At 41.9% G+C, this 15,977-nt stretch overlaps 1 protein-coding gene across 11 annotated transcripts in view; it reads left to right on the forward strand.

The window, feature by feature from the left end:
• Positions 1-15,977, forward strand: part of RAPGEF5 (Rap guanine nucleotide exchange factor 5) — a 254,427-nt gene that overhangs the window by 227,002 nt on the left and 11,448 nt on the right. For 9 of the 11 annotated variants that reach the window (XR_010120057.1, XR_010120056.1, XR_010120059.1 and 6 more), the window contains exons 24-25: positions 1,362-1,426; positions 6,773-6,827. Coding sequence is in view for 3 of the 11 variants with exons in the window: in XM_063636307.1 (XP_063492377.1) it covers positions 1,362-1,426; positions 6,773-6,827 (120 nt within the window). In the remaining 8 variants the exon portion in view is untranslated. The other 2 variants (XM_055272473.2, XM_063636306.1) reach the window with 2 other exon arrangements.

Consider the following 15,977-nt stretch of genomic DNA (forward strand, 5'->3'; position numbering starts at 1 on the left):
AATAAAATAACCAGAGAGTTTGTCAGGAGACTGTGTAATTAGTTGTGAATCGTTTTCCTACTAGGACATCAGTTTACAAGCAAAAAAAAAGGAAAGGAAAAGAAGCTTATGAAAACATTTCAGTCCACGTCGGAAGCTGTGTATAACGCCTTGAGGAAAGGGTTGCATCACTGTGTGCTGTAACTGTGCAACTAATGTCACCTCCTGGTGACAGTAAAAGCTTTGTGGCCCAGAGTTTTGGTGGCAGGTTTTAGGAGCACCTATCTCATAATTACCCCGTAGGGACCAGCAGAATAAAAGTCTTGAGTAAAAGCAAATACATTCTTTTTCTATTTATAGGAGTTTTTAAGACATTCTTTTCCCCTCTTTTCTATCAGGTTATTTTTACAAGATTTTTGAAGGCTGTTTTTATTTGGTTGGTTCTCCATGTCTGTAATATAACATGATTATTTGCACATGCTTTAAATTATAGTATATTTCTTTTTGTGGTATTTGTCTGTGAGGATTCCCTGATGCTCAGTCATCCACCCTCTGATCCGATTGTGGCTAAGTCATCCACTCTCAGAGCTTCAGTTGCTACCTTTATTTAATGTAACTAATTTCCAAATCTATATGTCTTGAGGAGGCACTCTTTTGTTTACTGCAGCCAACAGGAGATATTTAATGAATATCCTCAGTCATTTAAATGCAGTGAGCCACAAACCAAATTTAACTTTCCCTTCTTCTGAAAATACACTTTCATTGTACTTTTTTCCTTTTATTTTCGTCAGTGATGCTTGCTTTCTACTAGTCGAATGGGGTCAGACATCTTGACATTTTCAAGCCTGCCTCTTTCCTCACTTATTCCTGGTAATCAGACATCAACTTTGGGAACCAAAAATTTAAATTTAAACATCTAAATCTATATCTTAACTAGTTGTTTTAACTAAAGCAGGTCCCATACACTTTGCCAGGGATTTGTAAAAAGCAAACACATACTTACTAAAATCCTGTTGTTTCTGGGTATTCAGTCCTTTTCTGCTCAGTCTTCTGACTTAAACACATAATGGAATAATTAAGTTATAGACTAGCTTTAGTTTATATTAAGCAGACTGAAGTCAAACACTTCATTATGAGTGCAAAATATATACTTTCAGTAAGGTTACACTGTTTTTCCACACACACATATACACACACACATAAATTATGCACTTTTACATCAAATAACACATAAATCCAATTTCAAATTGCCTCTCCAAGTGCATGGAATGATCCATAATGTTTAGGAAAAATGAATAAGTTGCATTGTACCTAGACCTCTTCAGCCCTGACTCATGATCCATTCCTAATGATACATACATCTTTTTGTTTTTAATTTTCAGATGTAACATTTATTCATGAAGGAAATAAAACTTTTTTGGATAATCTTGTCAATTTTGAAAAGCTGGTACGTAAATTTCATTACTTCTCCCTTTTTTACAGTAACAGAAATGTATGCTTTTCTTTCCTGCTCTAGGAAACAAATAGTTTTAGTACTTTTCTCCATTGGATGCATGGCGAATTCAAGGAACTTATTTGCTTCATTCAAGGAGCTTATTTGCTGCATGCTGTACGCTGCCAACAAAATGTATTCCAATTAACAACAAGTATGTTAGCAAGGTTTTTGTGAACCAAATATGAAAATCTGCTTTTTGTTTTTAAAAATGGAATATGATAAGATGAAGAATTGAGGGTTATTATTGAACCAGAGCTAAAACTGTAAGGCTGATGTCAGGAGGAATCCACACTCAGGAGATTATGTTTTACTGCTTTACAGGCATCTCTCAGTGTCTCAGCCTGCATGCTTTCAAGGCACAGAGGGAGAAAGTTCCTCTCCTGGGGATATATGTTTGTCTCTCAGGACTCCAAGCTTAAATGTGAGGCTGGAATTTGCAGGGTCTTGTGTGAAGGGAAGGGACACTCCTTTATCAGCCTATGGACAAAGGGTGCCATCCCTGAGCACCACAGCCAGAGCGGCTTAGGCAAAGTACCCTCCCTCCTCACAAGCAAGAGGTTCCCAGGGCAATCCTCTCTAAATGTTTCTGAACCACTGCTTCCTGAATGATTTCCAGGGCATTCCCAGGTGCTTTGTAATACAGTGGGCCTCCAAGCCTTTCTGACTTGCCCTTGAGCAAAGGAGGGGTTACCCATAAGAACTGAGCAACTGTAAAATAGAATTACTCCAAAGAGACCCACTTGCCTGCAAGAGGAATGGATTTATCTGACAGGTGAACTTTAGTGTCACAGTATGGTTAAAGACAATACCAGTAACCCTGCTCCACAGATCCTGACCTTTGAGTGACCTTTTCAGTAATGGTGATGGATTTGTGTGAACTCTTGCAGAAACTGACCCTGGTTCCCTGTGAGACTGTCAGGCACTTGAGAGGTTAAGTGAGGCAGGGACCACAGACCATGATCAAAGAACAGTAGGGACTAATGAGTCCCGCTGAGGCTTGGCACCTGACCTTTGCCTCAGAAGTACATTGCTCTGCTCACCCAGCCAACTCTGCACATGTAGGGTGAGGCAGCTCGGAAACAGTGTAGTCGGCTCTTATACAACCCCCAAAACCCAAGCATCTGGAATGTAGAATACAGTCTTGGAATATCTTGCTTTATCTCCATTTTAACCACACTGAAGACCATCACTTCACGGCTAGTGCTTTTCTAAGTGGATATGTCAATACATTTTCAAGTCTGTCTCTGCAGTAAGTGTTTTGGAATCAGAGCTCAGTTATTTTAGATGCTACAGTCAAACCAACAGAGCCAGAAATGGATAAAGTGTTATTTTTTTGCACGTGTTTTGTGTTGCTGTGTGATATTCTGAAGATCACAGGGCACTTACTAGCAATGAAAGGCTGCAGGCACTAGAATTCTTGCCTCTAAGCGGGTTAATCCCTGGCGTTTGGGATTAATGAAACAATTGCGGGAATATGAAGCCTTTGGTCAATATTTACTTCGCTTCCTGGCCAACACGTCTCCCTAAGAACAACACATGAGCTTTGTGGAGCATGTGTGAAGATGTGGGATGAGGTGTGTCACGCCAAGTGGAATTCCCTGGAAAGGGCTAGTAATCCTTTCCCCTGACTAGTCCAAGGGGCTGTGGGAGAACAACTAAACTCTTTATCAGCTGGCTGTTACCTGTTGTTGAGGGCAGACATGAGGTTGACCTCCATAAAGTGAACCAGTGAATTTGTTAAGTTCATTTTGTCATTTCCCCCTCAGATAGTGCCACCAAAGTGACAAGATAATTAAAAAAAAAACCTGAACAAGACCATAAAGTCACAAATGGGAACAAGCCGTGGAAAGCTTGTTCCCACCTTCCTTCTGACCAGCGTCTGTGGCCCTCCCCTGCTCTCTCCAGTAATCCAGCAGAAGCCTCTTAACGCCAGCTCTCAAATATGCCAAGACTGCCAACTAACCATAGGGCTGGAAACGAAGGAGGTCTAAATGATATGACTTCTATTAGGGTCAATCATCATACCCTTAATTCTTTGAGAAAGTTTAAGAGAATAGCATGGCATAAATAATATTTTAAATTCCTAAAGAGAAATTTTATTTTATAAAAGAATGAAGAAATGGGTGCAGTTCAGCATGCACACAGCAGGCACATAGTGCACACGCAAGCCTGTCAGGCAGACACGGGCACTTCCTTTCCTCAGAGGGCAGGCTCCGCACACGTGACCAGTGAGCTCCTGGTCCACAGCACGCCTCATGCTGACCCCTCCTTACACAGAGTAGACAGGATAAAACTGTGTCCAGGACAAAAAGCAGTTTTATGTCATGTATAGCCCTGTGTTACACTTGGATGCTGGAGAATGAGACTGACCTTTCTAGGAGAAACACTATTTTCAAGGAATATTTCTTAGCAAAGGACTGGGTTTCTCTAAAGCTAAAACAGGATCATCTTTCACGATAATGAACCAATAGAACCTAAGTGAATTAACTTGTGAAAAGTCAATTCCTCATGATGGATATTAACTTAAGCCAGCTAACAGATAATTCAGTGTATTATCTTTATCTGGCTGATGCAGGCCAGTACACTGAGTCAGACCCCATGAAAATCCAGAAGCCCTCATCAGGTCTAATGAGATTTCTGTTCTTTATGCTACATTCCTTGCTGCCTCAGTGACTGGAAATGTTTTCATCTCAAACTGTTTCATAAGAAGAAACAGATGGTTTCTTTTCTTCTCTTTATCCCTCGATGTTAAGAGCATCATCTTTTACCCTGTCTACGCCCTCCCCCTTTAGAAAGCCTAAAGATGAAGACCAGAACTCAGGTTTCAATGCCACACCCAGTACTGAGCCTTGCATCAGTTGAGCCTTGCACAAGCTACGCAAGTGGCATATGATAGAAATCAATGTGACGCCAGAGCTTAAAATGAGAAAACTGACCTGGGAAAAGTGGTAAAATTTGGGGAAGGAAACTGAACAATACGTGCACAGACATGAGTCAGGTCTCGTTTCCTTTACAAATGCAGCTTGAGCTACTACAATAATCACTGTCCTATTCAATTTTCCACTATCGAATAGAAGTGCATTAGAAATATGGTTATGACAACAATTCAATCAGTAGGTCATATTCCAATAATATTTCTGTATTTCTTCTGAATTTTAAGAACATATTTTAGTGTTTAATATTCTTTCAGCAATAATTCATTGGGAGTTTGCTGTATATGGTGATCCTATGCTCAGTGTGTATAGTCAGGACATGAAAGATGTAGACCCAAATTGGAGTCCCAGATAATGAAAGATATTAATTCTTGAATAATAGGATGATATTTGTATTGTGATATGAAACAAAGTAGAAAGCTACTGTTGATTCTCAGGAGAACTAGAACATGAAGACAATAGTATTTAGAGATTATTCTGGCGATTAAACCAGCTAGCGTAGCATTTTGGAAGAGAACATAATGCACTCTAGTTCCTCCTATGGCATATATGTATATGCTTCCAAAATGCCACTTCCTTCAACATGAAAAACTAAAAGTGGTAGAGACAGCTAGAAGACTCTTGCAGGTACACAAGTATAAGATGATGGGATCTTGTCCAGAGCAGCTGTACATTTAAGAAGACTTTTGCCGGCCAGGCGGGGTGGCTGACGCCTGTAATCCCAGCCCTTTGGGAGGCCAAGGTGGGCGGATCCTAAGGTCAGGAGTTCAAGACCAGCCTGACCAACATAGTGAAACCCCGTCTTTACTAAAAATATAAAAATTAGCTGGGCGTGGTGGTGTGCCTCTATAATCCCAGCTACTCAGGAGGCTGAGGCAGGAGAATTGCTTGAACCTGGGGAGTAGAGGGTGCAGTGAGCCGAAATCGCGCCATTGCACTTCAGCCTGGGTGACAGAGACTCCAACTCAAAAAAAAAAAAAAGACTTTTGCCTAGAAATCAGTGAGGACTTCAAGGAAAGAAATTAAATTAGAATATTGAAGACTATACGTGAATATAAACTATGTACAGAAAATGGTCTCTAAAGATGTTGGTTGATGTTGGCCGGCTGCAGTGGCTCACACCTATAATCTCAGCATTCTGGGAGGCCAGTTTGGTTGGATTACCTGAGGTCAGGAGTTCGAGACCAGCCTAGCCAACGTGGTGAAACCCCGTATCTACTAAAAATACAAAAATTAGGAAAAATTAGCCGGGTGTGATGGCATATGCCAGTAATCCCAGCTACTCAGGAGGCTGAGGCAGGAGAATTGCTTGAACCCGTGAGGCAGAGGTTGCAGTGAGCCAAGATCACACCACTGCACTCCAGCCTGGGTGACAGAGCAAGATTCCGTCTCAAAAAAAAAAATATGATGTTAATGTGTTAGAAAATGTTCATCTTTTGTAAGTATCTCATTTCCAGTTACAATTTAAGATACTTGAACCATTGAATCTACAAAAATTCCTACCTCCAGCACATATGTGTAAGCCAATGTGTCTGACATAGTAGGCTGTGCACATGCAAAGCCCTCTGGTGGTACTTGGTCTAGAGAAGGAGAAAAGTTCAACAGCAATGACAGTGACACAAAGCCAATAGGTGCTGTACGAAGAGCAGTGGGAATGTTGAGATTGGAGCCTCTAAGTCCAGGAGGGACGTCTCAGAAAGGCTTCATGGAGAGGAGGTGACACATACCCTGAAGTGAAACACGTACAAATGTGAACAGGATGATTGGGGCTGGGGGTGCTGCACTTCTCTACAATGTATTTTCTCATGGCTCAGTAAGAACCTGTGCAACCCGGATTGAGTGCTACTGTTTTTTGTTTGTTTGTTTGTTTTTGAGACGGAGTCTCACTCTGTCACCCAGGCTGGAGTGTAGTGGTGTGATCTCGGCTCACTGCACCTCCGCCTCCCAGATTCAAGTGATTCTCCTGTCTCAGCCTCCCGAGTAGCTGGGATTACAAGCACCTGCTACCACCCCGCCTCCCGGCTAATTTTTTTGTATTTTTAGTAGAGATGGGGTTTCGCCATATTGGCCAGGCTGGTCTCAAACTCCTGACCTCAAGTGATCCGCCAACCTCAGCCTCCCAAAGTGCTGGGATTACAGGTGAGAGCCACCTCACCCGTTCTGTTGCTACTATTTTTGCAGACAAGGACTAAATATTCTTTGATAATCCAAGCTCCATAGAATCAAAGCTACGTCCACCTCCAAATACAGTTCTTCTGTTTACAGCCAAGAGTGCTAGATTATCCTTCCATCGTAGCAGGCACTGCTTCTTCAGTAACACCCTCAACGACCCTTCCATTGATGTGTTTCCTGTTTTACTTTACAGCATATGATCGCAGACACTGTCCGAACCCTGAGACACTGCAGGACTAACCAGTTTGGTGAGTAATTGAAGTCAGGTGCGGAATGTAAATTGACTCTACGTTGGTACCAACTGTGGTCACAAGTATTGGGTGGTAATCAATTTAAACAGATTGAAAAGTATCATATGTATCTACATATGCATATTGTATATATATAGTAGATTGTCTCTTTGTTTCATCACTGCATGTTTGGGATGCAGAGGAAAACAAGAGATGACAGATTATTATCCCCTCATGGCAGCAAGTTTATGCTGTGAAGAGTGACTTTACACACTCAGAAACCTCCTCCCCGCAACTCCCGCTGACTCCTGTCCCCACAGTGTCTTGCTTTGCTTGCCCATTGGCTCAAAATCACTGGTGAGTTTAGCAGGGGTGACCTTGTCCCTAACCTTTTTGCTTGGAGCCTTCCTGGAATAGGACTATAGCTTGTAAAAGTGCCTAAAGCAGCCTTCCAGAATCTTTTCTCCTCTCCAACATAAACTTCCTGTCTGGAGCTGCCTTTCAGCTGCAAAAGTGTGGTTCTGAGCACTTTTGTAGAATCCCCACTGAGACTAATGTATGTAGGAATATTTGTTCCATTTTAAATCTCAGTCATAATTTATACTATGTTTAAATGGTGTTAGAACATTGCAGGAAGGAAGGAAATCAACTTTATTGAGTTGAAGGAGCTTTCACATGGGCAATGGAATCCTGACATTAGTCCTAGCAAACGGGAATTATTAACCCTGTAGGTGTAGAACAAAAAGCAGAGACTCTGAGAGATTCACTTATTTAGCCATTATTCAGACTGAGTCTGCCTTACCTCTTTGCCCTCTCCTTTGCCCTCTACAGATCCTATGGATACAAAGGGTAATAAAAAATAGAAAATTGAGTTCAATAATTATAAATTAATCAAAGGCAACCACTCAGTTCAACTTCATTTTTTAAGACATGCCCGTTGTAAAACAATTTTTTCAACAATATAGAAGTATATATAAAGTAGAAAATCAGAGTCCTACTTCTCAAGAAAAGTACTACTAACAATTGAGTACACCTGCTTAAGAATTTTTTTCTGTTCAGTGCTGGTCTAGGCTGGCAATATTGTCCCCCAACAAAGTAAGTTAGAAACTGGACTTCTGTGTGGATTATGTTTTCTCTTTGAAAAGGAGACTTATAAATACAGGACGTAATTTTCTAAATATTCACATCAATTAGTACCACTTTAATATACCTACATAATTCTTCATCAAGCATACAAGTGCAATGCAGTTACAATAAAAATAGTAACCATAACATCATCACAGAGATCCACTGAAATGTGCAAGCATAATGCTGATGAGTACAGCTTCATATTGCTTTTATCCTCCTTTGCTTCCCAAGTGTTTACTGGGGATTCAGCTAATTCTAAGGTATCAGTCTCACTTAACCAAAGAACTCTAGTTTATATATGCTCCAAGTATAGACAGGAAGGTGATAGTTATACTAGCTTGTGTGGCCTTGAACCTGCCTTGAACCTCCCACTCATCAGAGAGCAACCCTCTGTGTGGCACTAAGCAAAGGAGAAATTTAAATAACGATCAAGCCAGTTTATGTTCTAATATTTATATACAGTATCTTTAAAAATTGGTTTGGGACATGGCACATGTATACATATATAACAAACCTGCACGTTGTGCACATGTACCCTAAAACTTAAAGTATAATAATAATAAAATTTTAAAAAAAATTGGTTTGGGAACTGAATTATCCTAATTCGTTTTAACGGTTTATATGAGCATAGTAAACCAATGTTAGCATTTGGGATAAAATATGAAAATGTTAATCAAGTCACTTATGCATTATAAAGTGTCATGCAAATGTCAGTTGCCATGGTTAGAACCATTCATTGTGCCATCTTTTTAAGGCTTGAAAATTAACATAAAATTACCTTTGTAGCATCATGTTATCCAAACCAATGTTTAACTTTCTCAACGTCTTCCAGAGAAGGCATTCTGGAATAAAACAGCTTTTTGTTACTTTCAAACAGGTGGGTTGATATAAACTGTAACTCTTAGTGTGTTTACTTGCTAAAACCAGGAAGCCTTGTTTCTATTAAACCTAAGAATTATAAGCCACCCATGTCATACAGGTCTTAAATTATTTCTTCATAAAATGCATTTGTTATAGAGGAGAAAAAAGGGAGTTTCACCAAGAGAAAAAAATGCTATAAGAAAATGCTCAGCCTCCTGCATTTCCTTTCCTTCTGCTCAAACTGAGCTCCAGCAGCTCACCCTGCCTGTCCCATGCATAATCTACAAAGCAACAGGATATGAAGTCTTCGCCAACTCCATTGTTTTACTGTAGTGCAGTTTGGCCAGTGTTCCCCAGCCTCAAATGGTTTGCTTGTGTGTGTGTGTGTTTGACTATGGTGTACGGGCTTGCCCCGTGGTTCATGCTGCTTCATCCTTGTTCCTTATCAGCACGAGCGCTAGCAGGGTGTGGATGTGTTCACAGTGCAGTGAAGCCTCCTTTGGCCCCTCGATTCCTTGAGTGCCCTAGATATGTGAGTGGAAAAGCCCCTTGTCTTGTCCTTCTCTGGGTAGACTTTAGTCCATACACGTACTTTCTGAAGCTGTTTCATCTGTTAACCACATCTTAGAGTCTGTTCTGTTGTATCTGTTCATTCAATTGCTCCATTAAATTTTTTTTTCCAAAAAATGAGAATACCAAAGAATTGTACAAAATCTAAACAACAAAAAAAGAGTGATTGCATTCATATGCTAAATACATTATCAGCGATTTTCAACGCTTCTGGACTGAGATATAGGAGCCAGTGCTGGCCATTTAAACAGGTAACTGCTATAAAAGGCTACCTAGAAGGACTCAGGAACCATCTGGCCTGGGTCCGAATCCTGGCTGTGACACTTAACTTGCTGCGTGACTGTGCTCAGTTTCCCCACCTGTGCAATGAGATAATAACGTAATTTCTAAATAATATACAATGTTAGGTAATAAATGCTATAAATATCCAGCTGATCTGATTGCCTGACCTGAGGAATCCATTCTGAGCTGAAAAAGCATTTCTACTGTAGGACAAGGACACCTCTTATGGGATTCTGACTAATGAGAACCCACCTGGTACATTTACTCAGCCTTAGTGTGGGGTTTTGTTGGGACATAGATACAGCATTACTGCTCTCCTGAGATTGTCTTTTTTTCCCCCTCTAAACAACAGGTGACCTGTCTCCAAAAGAGCATCAAGAGTTAAAGTCCTATGTTAATCACCTGTATGTCATTGACAGCCAGCAGGCTCTGTTTGAGCTCTCACACAGGATCGAGCCTCGGGTGTGAGCCCCACTGCCTCACCTCCCCTGTGTCTGCAGCACTTTGAGCTACGGGAATGTCTATGCCAAGCACGTTGCTTTCCTGTGAGAAAAGAAGTTGCTGAGTTTTATCAGTATAACCCAAGACATTCACAGGAAAGCCAGCCAAAGCGTGTTCAGGAAGTGATGTCAACCACCAGAGAGGGGGAGAGGTTTCTCCATGCTACTCTCGGGACAAGAAGGCAGAAGGAGAGTCAGAAGCATTCTTGAGATGGAGAAGGCAGGTTTCTTATGATCACATTGTTGATCCAGTCCAGTTTTCAATGAGATGTGCCAGCATCAAGACAAGACAACGTCTTGACATGCAATGACCAAATATTTCATTAAGAGCGTGCATGAAACAGGAAGGAGTTTTTACTTTGCCTAGTTTTAGATTCCTGTCCATAAGCTGTCAAAGAAGTCATTCTTTTGAACACCTGATGACAGAGACAGCATCTCTAGATCTCCAGGGAGGAGAGGTTTCTGTTGATACAACCTATGACATCACCAAAAGCCACTTGTGTCTAGGGAGTTAGTGAGGACTGCAGCTAGCATCCATGCTCTGATGGGCAGATGAACAATGTCAAGGTGTGCATCACTTTGCACCACAATCAACTATTGACATATGCTTGCAGGTGAAATTAGTTTCTGTACAACTGATTTGCAGCTATAGGCAAGGTAGATGAAGTTGCTTTGCCAATAAGGAAAAATAGTAATCTTTAAGAAATTGACTCATTGTTTAATTTCTGGGGATTTTCTTTATACTTGTAAGCAGGCTCTTATCTTTTATTGGACATAATATGATTTTGAAAAAGCACAGTGCCTGACACATTGTAAACACTCATTAACTGCTTACTGAGGTGACAGAGTCACAAAAGTCTGCATTCTTGTGCCTGATGATGCATTTTGCGTACCTCATACAGGCTCCTTGCCCACACTATGGAATGACAGCAGCCAGTGCAGGGAGGTTAAGTGACATTTAATGAGTGAAGCACTTAGCACTCTCTAGGTAATAAGATAGTGGTAATTACCAGTGTTTTGGCAAATGAAAAATGCCCTGAAATAGCCAAATGTCTGATTAATGTTGGCGACTTAGAAGTCCTATTGTCCAACTACCAGCCAAAGCAGGGAGCCTTTCTATAATTTGCCGTTTTTTCTTTTCTTTTTCAAAATCTGAGTCTTCTAAAATCTTTTCTTATTATTCCCATTTTTACCAATTGAGGCTCCTGTAGCAAATAAGACCTCTTGATATTTTCAAGGACTGGTTAGAGGATTTCTTTCAACCTTCACATGAACAAAACAGCCTATGGGTCAGATAATGAAACCCACCCCTGCCTGCTAGATACTTGTCACCTTGCTAAAATGCAAGGGTCTGGTCCGTTCATTTTCCAAATGCAGGAGTCTTGGTGCACTTCTCACTCTTCCTGCCTGTTCATCTCTTTCATGCCCACACAGACCTGTTTCCTTTTTGTCTCATCAACACCTCATTCATCCTCATTACTGAGGCGTGTCCAATGCTTTTTGACATCTTTATAGCAGTGCTGTTTCCTGGGCTCAGGAACCACACTGAGCTTGAGATACTGCTGGAAGGAACCATGTGGAGAGAAGGTTTGGGAGAACTTTGAGAGAGACTTAGTTTGGCCCAGCATGTAAAATTTCAGTCCTGAACATTTACAGGGTTTTATAGAAGGGCATCCTCCAGGGCTGGTCCATGCAGAGAAATGCTGCATGCTGCCGTCATGGAATGTGGCCCACAGGAGGACACCAGAGCCGTGAGAACCGGAGAGCAGACTTCCCTCACAGCTGGGCTGAGCAAACCCTCCAAAGCCCTCCTCACGCAGTTACTAAGTATAGCATGGGCTTACAGCACAAGCACGTGTTCTCACCTTTTTCCTATGCCCTGGACTAAGGTTTGGCCAGTGTAATCATATAAGGCCATCCTGACATTGTTTCTGTGTTTCAAAATTCAGATTTTTATTTACATTAGAACTACATTGCTCCTAGTAGAACATTACCTTTAGGGGACTAATTTTCCATGGAGAACTATTTCAGCATATTGCATGCCACTTAGACCCCAAGACAGATATGCACACCGAGCCAGATGAAGCTACACAAATGTTGTGTTAAATGCATTTTGTACAGTGATTTCAGAGTATCTCACATGACATGGGTGGAAACTGGCTGGGGAGAAAATGATACTTGTTCACCTCTTCCTTCAGCCGTGGTTAAGTGGTCCTAGGGGTAGCAGAGGGAAGGGAGGATTTTGTGCAGTCGAGGTTTGCTTTTCCATCCTTGTCTTCTGAATGTCTAAAATCTCTGCATCTTTCTGAAGTGTAACAACTGTCTCCAGAGGTTTGCCAGGCAGCAGCTCTCAGAAGTTTCCAAAGCTTTGCAGAATCTTAGATCTGGAATTAAAGAATTCAAGCCCGAATTGTGAGAACCAGATTTTACTCAACAGAAATCTCTTTCTAAGGAATCTGAGCTGTTCACTTGTGGACAGTGGTGGGGCTTGAGTGATCCTTGTTGATAGGATGGGCCATGCACCCTCTCTGGATATTCACCAAGGCCTCTTCAGAATAGGGTTTGTTCTGGCTAAAAGTGTGGTCTAGAAGATGGCTAAGCTCTTTGCCAGCTCTCATTTGGAGTTTTATTATTGCATAAAATCTTCGCTCACTCTGCAAATCTTACATAATCTGCCACCTTCAGCACCAGGTGGTGCAGGGGCACATCTAAGTGGGCTCTTTTTGTTACAGCACAACTCTCAGACAGTCCTGTGGGTCTTTGGATTCGTCAGCATTCCAGCAAACTAGCCCTGCTTAGAAGTTAGTGGTGGCGGGCGCCTGTAGTCCCAGCTACTTGGAGAGGCTGAGGCAGGAGAATGGCGTGAACCCGGGAGGCGGAGCTTGCAGGGAGCCGAGATTGCGCCACTGCACTCCAGCCTGGGCGACAGAGCGAGACTCCGTCTCAAAAAAAAAAAAAAATGAAGTTAGCACAAGACAGCAGAATGCAGGACCCCATAGGCAAAATCACAACCTTGCCATTAAAAAAATTTTTTTTTACATACACATTTGCAGGTGTTCCCTAGAGTGTGGTGTTTTGAATTTGCTCTTTGTCATCTGTATAATTGCCAAATGATTATAGTGATACACATGACCTGCATTCACGTTTTTCTAGTTTCCTTAATTATGTTTAGAATAAATTCATTTCCCTAGACCGAGAACCACAAACAGGTAGTGTGGAGCATACACCGAATTCAGAAGCATGTGGCTAAGGTCAGCACTCACACTGCCTAGTCTGCAGGGAGAGGGTGCTGCATGAGCCTCTGAGTGGAGGAGAAATTGTGGCGTGAAAGAGAGAGTACCAGTGATGACTTCTTATCCCTGGAGCTGGGCTTTCACTGCTACCCATATCCCAGCCCTGCAAGTCTGTTCTAGCCAGCACAGACACCGCAGATCTGGAACTGAATGTTCCTAAATGGCGCAGCCAATCCAGGCTTCTCAGAAACTGGGCAAAAACATTAAAATGGGGACGATCGGGTCTTCTGCAGTGGTCCAACACAGGATTTCCTTTCAGTGTTTCAAAAACATGTCCTTAAAATTTCAGCCTGCTTCTTAGTGAGTGGGCCAGTTTTGCTTAAAACTGGTGGGGCGGGGGGGAGGTTTTTAAAAATTGCCAAAAAGTTAGATGAAAATGTATTACTGTATAAAGCAAAGCTGTATATACTAAACATTTTTTAGCAGAGTAATATTTATTTGCATAGTCTATTTATTGTATTCGTATTACACTGTTATTAAATACTGGGATGAAATCAGTGACCTGAAGCAAGAAATCTTGCCTTTTAATGTATCATTAATTAGGGCTGCTGTGATATTGTCAGCTTGCATTAACAATTAGAAGATAGAGAACCCGCCATCAGGGTGTCTACCTAACTTCTCAGGGACTACACTTGGTAGTTTTCCACCATTTAAAGAACTGGTAAATATGAAACATTTGTTGAGTTACCAGAATTGCCATTAACAGTGTTTTCTTTCCCATATTCCATGCTTTCTGCCTCTGTGTATATATATTATATATATATATATATATATATATATATGACTGTGCTGTGTATTTATCGAAGCTAGTAAGCAATAATTTATATGTAAAAATGGCCAAGCAATATAAGGTTAAAACTTATATAAGTAACCCTTACATTATCTTGTATTTTCAATTGTTTTTTTAAAACTGCTTTTCCAAATATGAGACTATGTTAAAGACACTGTTCATGCCTCTTAGTTTCTTGCTTTCTCTGTGATGTGTGTGGATTAAATAGCTCTGTTCTGGCAGCATATGATGCTCAGGGAGTTGGAACTCAGAAGTCATTTGCTCACTGAAAGAGCTACAAGTAGGTGAAGAGGTTCTCAGGCAGCCCATAGAAGCCTAAATCACTTATCCTGCCATTGGGTTATTGCAGAACCTAAACACCCTATTTTGGAAATTGCATCAGTGTTCTCAGAGTCTGAAATTTGGGCAATCCGGCAACCATTGTCATTGCCTCACCCCACTTGAGCAGGACCAGGAACTGTCCCTCACCGGCCCAGATACTGAGTGCAGCTGCCAGCCCAGTGGTGATACCCGGGGCCCAGGATAGAGGTCCTGACAGCGGAAGAGCCATGAGTGGATGGAGCAGCACAGGGATAAGAAGGATGCTCTAGGGCAGTGGGATGCCAGGCGGTATATACACTAGCGCAGACTGTATGAGTGTTCAGCATCTTCTCTCTGTATAAACAGGAAATTTGTACATCTTGCCCATCAAGGTCAAGTTTGGCCTTTGGCATGTGTCCATCTCCCCCTTGCAGGGAGATTATAAACCTCACCTTGTTGAACCCAGGAGTGGCCCAGTGTCTTGCTCTGTCCAGTGAAAAATGGGGAGACATGTCTGTGGAAGCTTTATGAGGTAGCCTGCACCTGCCATGTCTGCTGTGCTGTGAGACCTGCACTGCTCCAGATGAAGGCACCCCTATCAGCCTGGGTCCTGGATCGCAGGAAACATGGAGCAGAGCCCTGGCTTGTGAACGACGTATAACTTGAGTGAGAAATCAGACATCATCACTAGAAGTCTCTTGAGGTCTGGTAGTGGTTTCTTACTCAGCAGAATGTAGCCTCAGCTGACTAATACAGTCTCTCAGGACAGTCTTTTCTTGACAAATTGCCCTTTCTCTCCATCCACTTGTGGGCAGCAGTATTGGCTCAGCACAGTACCTCGTGGATGAAGCCACCTGTTGTCACATATCCATGCAAAAGGCTTGGCTTTTTATGAAAAATGGGAAAGAAGACCTGAAGATAATTTTCTTGGGTTTTTAATCACCAGGAAGTGGCACTTCTGTGAAACAAGGGGAAATGGGAAGAGAAAACACAAGGGCATTGTCTCTAAGGCAGCCACTGGAAGCAGAGAGAAGTCCTGATCCCTAAATCACTTCATCTGTAGGGGCTGACCCCACGGGGTCCTCCTGGAACCTGGAGAACGCAGGAGATGAAGGGAGAATGGGAAGCCCTAGGCTCCAGCTTGGGAAGGGAATAGGAAAGAAAGGGAAATACCCATTGCTAAGGACGCAATGAGATTTTCTTCAATTTTGAGTGGGATAGCTGGTACTGGGAAGATGCACAGGGCTCCCGTGAACTCAGAAGCCTGTTCTTGTTAGCAAAACTCAGAATGAATTAGCAAAACTCAAAATGAAACTGGTCCTGGCCCTGGTGCACTAGCAACAGAATCCTACTCAAGGCATGAGGCTGCGTATGAGGTTTTTTGTCTGAGGTCTTCTGAATACTCCATGAGCCTTTGCTCTTCATTCACTACTTTCAACAAATG

This window comes from Symphalangus syndactylus, chromosome 3 (genome assembly GCF_028878055.3).
Source record: "Symphalangus syndactylus isolate Jambi chromosome 3, NHGRI_mSymSyn1-v2.1_pri, whole genome shotgun sequence".
Taxonomy (NCBI): domain Eukaryota; kingdom Metazoa; phylum Chordata; class Mammalia; order Primates; family Hylobatidae; genus Symphalangus; species Symphalangus syndactylus.